At 41.7% G+C, this 12,404-nt stretch overlaps 1 protein-coding gene across 1 annotated transcript; it reads left to right on the top strand.

The window, feature by feature from the left end:
* The first annotated feature begins 463 nt into the window (after positions 1-463).
* On the top strand, positions 464-11,863 carry esamb (endothelial cell adhesion molecule b). Its single transcript, XM_026378786.1, is given in 7 exon segments — positions 464-481; positions 4,667-4,852; positions 5,642-5,843; positions 6,179-6,334; positions 10,438-10,560; positions 10,694-10,823; positions 11,389-11,863. Coding segments are annotated over 7 exon segments (1,290 nt in total).
* The last annotated feature ends 541 nt before the right edge of the window (positions 11,864-12,404 follow it).

The following is a 12,404-nucleotide window of genomic DNA, read 5'->3' on the forward strand; positions in this document are numbered from 1 at the left end:
GAAGCCTGTAGGGTCAGTCCAATGTGCAGTTTTACACCAACAAGGCTATTTTGTTGTCCTACATTCCACCCTGTCCTGTCTATCAAAAAGTCAGAGAATAACCCCCTTTTTTTCTGGCTTGTTCATGTTTGTGTGACACCAACAAAATCTAGGAATCTATCTCTCACTTCGTAAATTTGTCTTCACCAGCCGCACTAACGGAAGACTAAAATGAGCAAAAGGAATCTGATACTTCAATTATTTATCCATTCGATATTGTCTGTTTTCGTGACTAGGCTGACTGTATCACGGTGCTCTGACACAGATCTCAGCTCAGCACAGACGAAACATCCTGTAGAGCTCAGACAAGCACAGTTTCCTCCACAACAACTGAAAGCAGAAAACTGTGATATCCTCTGCAATTAATTATGGAGCATAGGGTCGGATGATATTACTATATTTTCTCTGAGATAATACACTGCCCATGCAAAAAAAAAAAAAAGTCACCGCCTGGATTTAACTAAGCAAATAAGTAAGAGCCTCCCATTGGATAATTACTGCATGGATGATTATGTTTCAGCTAATGAGTTCAGCTGACTACCTGAATATACTGAATGACCAGGTTATTCCATCAATGAAGATTCTTCCTTGATGACACGGACATGTTCCAAGTCCAGACCTTAACCCCATTGAGAATCTTTGGGATGTGCTGGAGAAGACTTTGTGCAGTGGTCCGACTCTCATCAATATAATTAATAATTATACAACAATATATAGAGTGTGGACCATTATGGTCACAATCACATATAGACATTCATAGTCCACAGAGGGTAAACCCTGCTCATTATTTTTCCTGTAGTGCCACTATGAGGTTTTTTGGCACTTAGAGAAAGTTGTTTTGCTTGCTATGAAATGTAGTCTGTAGTAACTGTAAGAGATGTATTTATCCCCTTACTTTTAATCTAATTTTAAATTGAGATCATTTCAATGTGCATATTTCTTTGCCATGACACTATAAAATTGAGCTCTGGTGCATTTTGTTTCCACTGATCATTCTTGAGATGTTTCTTCAACTCATTTGGAGTCCACCTGTGGGAAATTCTGTTGATGACATGACAGGACATGATTTGAAAAGACATACACTATATAAAGTCTCACAGTTAACAGTGCAAGTCGGAACACAAACCAAGCCATGAAGTCCAAGTAAATGGAAGATGTTTGAACTCTCCATAGAGCGAGCTGTCCAGCCAAACTGAGCAGTGGAAAATGGTAAAGGACAGAATAATACTTGCACAAATGGCTGATTTGCATGTGTAAGGAAAACAAAAACTACATATGGTATAAAATACTAACCTAAACTAAATGTAAAAGGTATAAAGAGGTTTAATAAATAGGAAAGGAATTTTATCTGTAACTTATTCAGTCTGGCATTTTATAGTTTGTGATTTAGTTTCACTAAAATCACTCTGTCAAAAGCTTGAACCTATGACCACGTTGGTGCTACTTGTTTTAGATTATCAGTTCATTTGTGGGTGGAAGGCCCACCCCTCTGTATTGATGGCAAAAAAAAAAAAATGGGAGGGGGTGGTGGGGTGGATGAGGTGTAAATGGAGAGTAAATCTGAGCCTCAGCTAAAGCTTTAGCTCCAGAGAGGGACTCATGAGAGAAAGACATGGGTGGAAGCAGAGATTACTCTGGGAGATAGAGTGGGGCTGGTTAAAGAGGATCAGTTTATCTTCACACAGGCCTACACAAACCTCCCAGAGGGCTTTGATAGAGGGACTGATTTTTTTTTTTTTCTTTCTTTCTATCATTCACTTGATCACAACAACAACACAGCAGAATTAGGTCGGGAAGCCTTGTCAGACCTTTTAGACAACCTGTGAAAAAATTCACACTCATTTAACTATGTTGCTTTTGCGAACACTTAATAAATGAGTAAATTCTTGATTCTTATATCTACAGATTGTACTGCGTTTGTGAAATGAGGATTCCTGCTATGATTTTATCACTTCATAACATGATTTGGTTTTATGGGAATGTGCTGCCCCCTGTGGATTGCTCACAGTACTACAGCAGTAGCCGGCCTGATCTTTGAATTGTGCCACGGCTCACACATGCATCCCAGGGTGGACTTTACTTTGATTATATTTATTATTGTTCAGGTTTGCTGTTTGCAGCTAATACTCGGCCCCTATCTCACAGCCAGGATGCCCTGCAGGAAAACAAAAAACATTGTTTGTTCTAAAGAGAAGAATCCAATTAGCAGATTGAAAGCGTAGCTTGGCTGAATGATAGCCTTTGGCGAAATATAATTAGGACACAGTTAAGTAAGGCTACTTAGGCTCATATCTGCATTCCCCTTTATTGGCAGATTTTTCCTTCTTGTGAAGGATTTAAGTTCCTTTCCATATCCACGTCTTGAACTGTCTCTCTGCGTCTGTCTGCGTCTGCAGCAATACACACTCAAATCCCAGATGGAGAAGACCACGGATTAGTGAAGATTTTCCCTCATTTAATAAACAATTGAATGACACAGTTTGGAGGATAAACCTGCTCAAAGAAACACAAGAATAGTCAGGAGTGTGGAGAGCACAGGGCATTATCCTGGTCTGTGTGCATCATTCAGAATTGTCTGTCTGCATCTGTGCATCGCTGTGTGCTGTCTGCAACTGGCACCTCATATCAAAGAAGCAGTGTAGTCTCATCAACGTACAGATCCTTTCTGATTGTCCCTTTACTATACAAATATATACTAATCAAGGCATGAGGCCCATCCAGTACTTTATAGCTTCATTCCACGTACACACAATCACAGCTCAACCCAGATCCTTTCCTCAATATTGTTACGTAATTGTTACAGCACGTACACGTCAGCTCGCCGGATGGCACGACAGCGGAGACAATAGCTGTTGGAAATGAAATCTGAGCATTAACAGGATTTTTGAGGAATAACTGTCACATCTAGAAAAAACAATCGTCAGTTCTTCTGTTCTCTGAGCTGCTGTACATTATGAGTGAAAAACGGGCCGATACAACGAGTGACGATAAAGATACAGATGTTAATCTTATTCATACATGTTCAACAGATTGCTTTACTGTAATGTATGTAATTACATGTTTACACAACTGCCACGAGTAGAAGAAGGGAATGAAGACATGCTTTATGATTAGATGGAGGAAGATTTTTGCATTTATGCATTACAATACACACATCTTTTCATCTGTGTTGATGGTAAAATCACTGCTGTGGACTCGGCGGTGTCGCATCACTAGGCTTTAAGTTGTGCTTACGGCGTGGCCCTCGTATGGGGTTGGTCCGCTCTGAAATATCTTAACATCCACTGAGGCCACGAACTTGACATTTGTTGTTTTGAGTGAAACGTTTTGACAACTGTTGGATGGATTGCCATGATTTGGTACAGACGTGTCGAGCTAATTGTAATTTAGAGTGTAGGTGCTGTTGCTGATGATGAGGAATCGGGGGTTATGGGTTATTGTGCGTCGTATCTATGTCTGGCTGAGCTCTTTTGCTCACGTGAGGTGAGAGGATTGAGCCTGGGATTGTTTGGGGATTAGTCAGAGGGACTTACCGGATTCAGAGACTCTGAAAATGAAGGGACAAGTTTGCCACGGCGTCAGCGGGGTCACATTGCCCCCGGAGGAATGAGAGAGCACTGAGTGACCCCAGGAAAACTTTTAAATCAAAAACAATTTCTCCATCTCTCATGTGTGCTGCATCTTTCATGCATGCAATCTCTCTCTTACTCTCTCTCTTACTCTCTCACCCTTTTTTCATCTGTACACCCACCTTTCCAGCCCCCACCACCAACCTCCACCACCACCACCACCAATCGCCTAATTCTCCTGCCTCTACACACTTTTTAGCCTAGAAAAGAAGGAAGGCGTGCCTGGCTGACCAGCTGTGCAGATCTCGGCTGCCTGTGAATCGTATCTCTCTCTCTCTCTCTCTCTCTCTCTCTCACCATTTGTCCATTCAGCATATTAGAGACACTTTTCACAGCTTCAGTGTTTCCTGCAGTCAACGGACTTAGTAACAAGAATCCGTTTTTCCTGGTGTGAGTTTTTTTGTTTTCATTAATCCAACTTCAAGCTGGAGACACAGACTGACTCCGACTGCTGGGATCAGTTGATCCGGCTTCAGCTGTCCGGTTCGGGTGACTGGGCACCCTGTGAGTTAGACATCACCCATGTTTTCTCTTTCTTCATTCTTCACTCACGTTATCACCCTCATTTGTTTGTGATATTTTCTTAGGTACACATTTCTTAGATAAACTTGTATGTGCTGACCTTCAGTCATCATCACGTCTTTTTTTGTGATGCACTTTGTACAATGTGCTTCCTCTGCTGTCTTATTAGATAATTTTGTCTGTATGTTTAAAAAAGTCACAGAGGCCAAAGCATGCTGGGTGTTGCGTGGTGCTGAGGTTATTGGTGATTATCGAGGAATTATTCACAATTTTTCATTCTTCTCAGCTTTTTTCTTTGATATATATACAAGCACATCACACATTCGAGACAACACAGTGCGCCTAATAGTCAGTGATTCATTAAGGTTTGATATGATTAGGATTTGATTCTGTCACAGAGAAATGTACAAGTAACACATGAATCAGAAACAAAGACAAGAAAACAGTGCAGCAAATAATTATCTGCTGCATTACAGTTGCAATGAACCGTGTACATACTGTGGTGGTGTTTTCCAGGTGACATCCAGATGGTGGAGATCCCCAGAAGAGAGATTGAGGTGGTGAGAGGTCAGATGGTGGTGTTACAAGCCTGGTACAGCCCCAGCTCAGACATTTCCAAAAACTCAGTCATCTGGAACTTCGTGGGGAACGAGTCCAAGCAGGTGAGAAGGTGGACAAAGAAATCACTAATGACCTGTTCTACAACTGACCTGTATCACCTGCTCGTGCTTCTATTCTAACTATTGATTAACGGGTTAAGCTGTAGTTACTGGATTTGCTGCTCTTCTTTGTCCTATATCATTTCAAAAACTTCTTACAGTATATATATAAAAAAGAAACATTTTGAAGGTACATTTTATTGTACTACTTCAGTTCATTTCTTCATTATTTATTAACCTGATAAGCTGAATGTTTGTATTGCATGACACGTCTCTCTATTAATATGCAGATTACGGTTTGTTACCAACACCCCTGCACCACAAGTCTCATTTATAACAAAAGGATGAAAAAGATATTGATAAAAAAGCACCTCTACCTTTTACCCATATGTAGCGCAGAGCCGTGGTGTAACTGTGAACCATGTCTGCTCACACAGATATGCTGTGTTTGTGCATGTGTTTGTTTATGTGTCGGGTGCCTGTGAGCTTATCTCCACCAGAAAATCAGCCTAAAATTCAACATCCACCATCTGTACATATCAGGATTATCTGTATGAAGGATCCTGATTTCTGCTGTATGGTTAATCTGCACATCTTAATATGACTGCAGCAGATAGAATAAACAATGTTCAGTCCAGTGAGGACTCTGTAATGCCTTATGTTTTGCATGTGTTGCACATTATGAAGATGATTCTGTGTGTAAAAAAAATGAAATGCAGCTGTGTTGAGTACAGTGTTTTTCATTTCCATGTTTTGTTTGCTTGTTTGCTTGTTTGTTTTTCCTCTGTGCAGGTGATAAACTTCAGCTCAGGTGAGATCGGGCATGGCCAGAATGAGTTTACCAAAAGAGTGGGCTTCAGTGTGGCAATGCCGTCAGCCAATCTCTCCATTTACATCAACAACACCCAGGAGTCGGACTCTGGACTCTACGTCTGCAGCGTCATCATCCCTAAAGCTGCTGGCATTTCTGGAGAGATGCGCCTTAATGTCAAAGGTAATGAACTTCAGTGTCAGGGGAATTTCAAAGGTTAGATATAATCAGAACAGTCTGTAATGCACCTCACACAGCTGCGTGGATTAGAAACTCTGGACAGAGAAAATGCGGGACATATTATCAAGGATTTTGGATCTGCACAGTTTGGTAAAAAAAAAAAATCTGATATTTCTGTGAGTAAGCACTGTCCAAATAAAATTCATCTGCTGTTTTGGGAATCGCTGGACTCAAATAGTCACTGGCAGAGGATTGTTGTATAAGATCAATAAGAGGTCATTTATCCTCTGTTCTTATCTTAAATGTGTTTCAATTTAACACCGTCTGTCTCTGTCCAGTCCCTCCTTCTCCGCCAGTTTGCACCATGACGGGAAACCCAGTGGTGAAGGGCAACGTGACTCTCAGTTGTAAGTCTAGCTATGGAAAGCCTGTCCCTCAGTACAAATGGACCAGGGCTGCACCCATGTCCGAGGTCTTCTTCTCACCAATGCAGAGTGAGTATTTTCTACCCACAAAGTGAGGATGTACTCTTACCTACACATGTCATCTATTCATGACAGTAGTACCTATGAAAATGACTGACATTATGTCCTGTGGATCATCCAGAGTAGGAGAGGTGCTGTGGAGACACAGTTCACATTGATTTAAGATAAATCCCAGGCAGAGATGTCATACACACACAAACACACCCCCCGCCCGTTCATTCTTTTGACTGAAAGTGAACTTTTGCCATTCAGCTGTCAAAATCCCGATGAAAGAAGAGAGAAGTTGATGATAATGTTGATCAGGCTTACAGTATCGCCTTGTTGTAAATCTACTTTGTTGCTCTTCTGTACACACGACATATTGCATCTGTTCATCCTGGGAGATGCCTTTTCCTTTTAATTTGTTATGGTTCATTAGTACACAGTAAATGTATACAAATCCATATAGTACTTCACATTCAGGCATCTTTGTATAAACTGTTGACTAATCTTTAGTGGAGTGATTGTCTGGCAGTAGAAAATGGTTCCTTTGCAGGTAGATGTTCCGAACACACCTCAGAGGAAGATCTTGGCTAATGCCATACAAGTAATGTGCTGCAAGAAAGTCTCAGTCCAGACGTCTTAAATCTGATAGCACACCTCCCTCACAGTGGAGCCCGCGCAAGAAAAAAATGGATATTTGTTGATGTAGATGATGCAGCAGATAAAACGCCATCTGTTTCTGAACAACAGGACTTAGGATGATTGATTGAGTATTGACTTAACTGCTTTGATCTCTCCGGCCTTCATCTGTTTATTGCACACAAGTTCTCAGACTCATAAAATGAAAACTACTCCCTCTGATTGAGCATTCAGACGGGGTCTGTGCTGTGCAGTGTGCACTTCTACGCTCGCGCCTATATCACATGTGCATCTGCAGCCTTTATACACACCACTTACTTTATAGTTCATCTTCTTATGTGCCCTGGTGTATGCTCCCTATGGCCTCTATGACACCATATTCTGCCCTCACTGCTTATCTGTTTCAGCAGTCTCTCTCTCTCTCTATCTGCTGATCCTCTCTCGGCACTCCTCATTTCCTGTTGACCTTGGTGCCTAATCTAAAACAAGCCCCATGTCATTACTTGATCAACCCCTCTAAGAGGCATAAGTTGGATTTGGGACTGAGAGTGAAGCGCACTCGCACTCTTCCACTCCTCCTCCCCCGTCTGTACCGTTCCTTCTCTACCTCTCATTCATGCTCATTATCTCTCTTTCCTTCTGCAAAAACAAAATACAAAAAAAAAAATTCAGAGTGGAGAGCCTGCCCCCAGTCCATGCTCGTCCTTGGGTTCATGGGTAAGGGTTTTCACTCAACCGTTTCCCATTTATTTCCCCAACTCCATCTCACCGTCACCTGCAGACTGTGAAATCCTAAGGAGTCACTCCTGTCACACCTCCAATCACAGCCATAAGCTGTAGGAAAGCTTTAAAGGCACAAAAAAATCAACCCAGTTTGCTCATAGGATTGTTGTGAAGAAATGCTTACTGTCTAAACCAGGTGATAATCCAACTTTAGATTTACTTTACTACCCCAATAGATGACCAAAATCAGAAAATCAGGAAAATGTGGCAGTAACCTCTCGCGGAACAGCAATTAGATTTGTAATTAATAAAATTAATGATATTAATTAGTAATTTAATATTAATCATTTGTGATACAGGGTTGAATTTGTCCTTTAAATCTTTATAGTATGTGTGTTAGATTTAGCTGCCACCCATTTGGATACATTTTACAGTGTGTTTGTGCTTTATTTAGACTCACGTTAGATTCACATGTTCAATGTCTTCAGGTTTCTTTAACCTTCTTTCGGTCAGTGTGGTCTGCAGGAAGGTTGGAATCGGCCCTGCAACGAGTGAAACATCACAAGATTTTGGTTTAATCAGGAATCAATACAAAAAATAAATACATAAAAAGGGCAACGTTGCTCTTTGTCGGTAGGCGAGCTAGAAAGGTGCTGGTGGGTGGATTTTGGTACCAGTCTTTATTCTAAGCTAACTAACTGCTTTATTTACTTTTATTTATCTTATTTTCTGCTTTTCTCTGTTCTGTCTAAACTGAATAGCTTTACACTTTTAGCACACAGAACATAACTCTGTCTGTGTCTCTCGGGTGTAATCATGTGGCATCGGTGAAGTCCTGCAAAACGAAATGAATGTGTGAATTACAGTGATTAATACAGGTTTAGTTTTAAAATTCCTCTCTTTGAAATGTCTTGTAATAGTTTTTATTTTTAATCAAACCTATTGTAACTTGGACAGTGTCGTGAGATCGCATAAAACCTGCAACATCACATAATTCCCATCATGTGTCAGGAGTCTTACAAGCGCTGCTCATTGACTTTGCAGTAATAGCAGCATAATGTGAGTAATACTGCTTTATTGATGTGAAGCAGCTGTACCTGCTGTAACATCAGATCCCCTACGGCTCTGCCGCTGCTGGAATCTGATGGCAGTGCAGACTTGAACCCGCTCCAAGCTGCGAGTCAGCTGATGCTCTCTTAATCTGTCAAAATTGGGTTTGGTTCTTCACAGCTGGTTTTTCAAACCCATGGATTAAATAATCACAGAGGGACAGGTGCGTTTTAGACTCATCTGCCGCTGCTGTATTTGGCACCCGCCTGTGTTTTGATCTCTGAGGCATGATTTTAATACTGCGGTCAAAGGTTAACATAACGTATTATAGCCAGGATCTGTTAATAAATTCCAGCTACTGTTGCGTTCTAGTTTAATAACTTAATAACAGTGACTAAATAACTAACAGAGAACATTATGTGGGCAGCAAATCAAGCCTTTTTCATACAGGTAGACTTGTTTATGTAATTAAAATCCTCCACCTCATAGATTCAGCGTAGTTCTGCTGTTGGCTGTGGCTCGTGTGCAGCTACCTATATAAATAAACCTCACTCCTGGCGGTGCAGCAGCAGATGGTGCACACACAGCACAAAGCCCCACGCTGCACTCACCCAAACTTTGGGATGAAGGCATCTGTTTGGACACACTGATTGTTAAGGATTTTCTGGTCTCTTGCATGAATATGTTGCTGGCATAATGTGAACCTTGACTTATCATCTGGGATGATTTGGATGAATCCCTGGTTTGCACTACTTTTCTCTCTTTGAGGATTGACTCGGTGCCAAGTGCGTGGCGGGCGGACCGTAAACGAACCAGTCGAACACTTCTAGGAGGTGGAGTCCACAAAAACAAAAGCCCACCCACTCTTATTTCCTTTCCTTCCTCTGCGAAAGCAAAAAACACATCAGCAGGAGACGTGACGTCTAAGATTGGATTGTGGAGGATTTGTTGCAATAAGTCCCTCATAAGGCTTGTTTAAAATGTTAGCAGCAACACGGCGTTTTAAAGCCACATGTGCTAGGAAGAACAGATTGCGGTCGAACGCAAATCACCCCAGTTGTGAAAGCACCGAGACAGATGCCACACACTTACTGCTGTGTCATGACCTTGGTGAGAGGAAATATTAAAAGAGAAACTGCTGACAAACACGATTATGTAGCAGTACTACAGAATCACAGCTGCAGAGCTGTCTGCTGCAGGACTGCACCGATGCCAAACGACACACTAGGGGCACAGGAAATGGGCCAATAATGGATTAGAATCTGGATTAAGGGTGCACATTCAACACTGCTATGATACCTGGCACAGAATATATCATTCATTATATATAGGTGATTGTGTGATATGCACTGCATGCCGTTTTTAAAAATGGCAGCAAGTCATACACCTAAAATGACAAATGAAATCTTCAGGAAATACTGTTTTTATTTCCTCCTTAACGATACGATGTTTCCAAAAACTGGAAGAACAGCATTTGACAACTCTTTTGTCTCTTTTTTAATCAAAATAAAATCACTTCCCATTGCAGTATTATCTTATGTTTACTCAGTCTGTGTTCATTTGACAGCTCCCAGTAATTCCCAAACGTGTCATTTAGTGGCATAAAAGTGGATGTAAACTGTAAATAGCTTCCGTGGGTACAGTAGTACATATTACCAAGCGTACAAGCATGAATAATAAATATGTGATTGTGGAAAAACTGTGTGGTTGTTTTGCAGACGAGAGACACGGCACCCTGAGGCTGAGCAACCTCACTAAAAGCATGTCAGGGAAGTACGTGTGCCGAGCCAGCAACACTGCCGGCTCTGACAGCTGCTCCATTAACCTGGAGGTTATCACCTGTACGTACACAAGGAGCAGCTCTACTCCACTACACAACAGTGTGGCCACTAGTGTATTTTTATTATTTCATTTTTTTGGATAACACAACTATGCCCCATTAAGTTTGAATACGGTCTGTGATCTGTTTTCCAGCTTCCAATGCAGGCATGATGGTAGGAGCTACACTGGGATCCGTTTTGGGACTGGTGGCCATCGTGCTCTTCTTTTTATTCATACTGAGGAGGAGACGGGACACCGAGGAAGAGATGGCCAACGAAATCAAGTGAGAGTTCGACTTCACGCTCAGTGGCCACCTCATTAGACACACCAGAAGCAGGACTGAGCTCAGCTCTGCTCTTTAGAAAATCCTCCCTTATGACGTTTCTACGTAAAAGATTACGTTATGTTTATTACAGAGTTCATAGTTTGTAATAAAAGAAACATTTTTATGTCATGCTACACAGTACACCACCACTACCAATAACTGTGACCTCAGTCAGGATGAGACAGACACTTGGCAGAACAGTTGCACTGTATTAGATTAGATGTATTAGATTGTAGGTGTACAATTTAGATTGGTCACTGAAGGTACAGTAGAGTACATGTGCTTAAGTACAGATTTGAGATACTTGAACTTTCCATTTAAACATGTGATGTGTACGGGGCTGTGTTTATACCTGTGTTTACACAAAAATGGCTCCTTGCTAATTTGAATGGGAAACACTAAAGCTTGGTGGGTGTTGTCTATTATAAAGATAAGATTTCCTTTCAGTTTCATTTTTTCAATTTCAGTCTGCTAAGTTATTATTGACTGCAGTTTTCTCTGGCTCTGTCTCTCTCTACCTCAGGGAGGATGCTCAGGCACCAAAACGAGTGTCATGGGCCAAGAGTAACACCGGCTCCGACATCGTGTCCAAGAATGGCACACTGTCCTCAATAGCTACAAGTCCCCGACCGCGAGACCCCCACCAGCCAAACTTCCACTACCCATACTCCCCGACCTCAGCCTCAGACACCGGCTCAGTGATCAATGCCTACCAGCTGCGACCAGGAGAAGCCAACACCTTACAGGGGCTTCCTGGTTACAACATCGGAGGCACACCTTCACGCAAACACAAGCGGCCTCCTAGTTCAAACGGGGCCCCTCCGCAGCTTCTCAGGAGCCCCGTAGTCGCCGTCCCCAACAGGACTGAGAAGGCTCAGCCTCAGGTGCCACCGCCGCCTCTCACTGTGTCCCCACAAATCAGCTCCTCCACTCTGACACGCATGGGAGCTGTTGCTGTCATGGTGCCTGCTCAAAGTCAAGCCGGCTCGCTGGTGTAGCTGCCAGAGGAAGCTCTGCTGGGAAAAGACAGCGGTAACTGACAGAGAGGAAGTATACCTTGAAATGGAAAGCACTTTCTCCACGAAGGTCTGACAGGCTGTAGAAGAAGGATACGTCTCACAGGAGGTTTGTGCTTCATTGGCACAAACTCTCCCTTTGGGTTTTTTTAATTGAAAATTAACTGTGTCGCTCATTTCAGTTTCTTTTTGTATCCTGCATTCTGACTCACTGAACAGAAATGTGTTTTTATTTATGGCTTAGGATGATTCTCCAAATGACATTCAAATAGTGATCATCAGTATACATAAAATGTCATTATCTATTTATTTAGGAGAGGTGTTCATTTTAAGCAGTCTGTCTGCATATTGTAAACTGACATGTATTCAGTTTGCAGTTCCTGCAATACAGTGCTGTGAAAAAAGCTTCCTGATGTTTATTTTTTGGTGGATTTGTCACACTCAAACTAAGTTCAATATTACACAAAATGCAGTTTTAAATGATGATTTCATTTATTAAGAGTAAAAAACTGTCCAAACTAAA

Source organism: Anabas testudineus, chromosome 13, assembly GCF_900324465.2.
Source record: "Anabas testudineus chromosome 13, fAnaTes1.2, whole genome shotgun sequence".
NCBI lineage: Eukaryota > Metazoa > Chordata > Actinopteri > Anabantiformes > Anabantidae > Anabas > Anabas testudineus.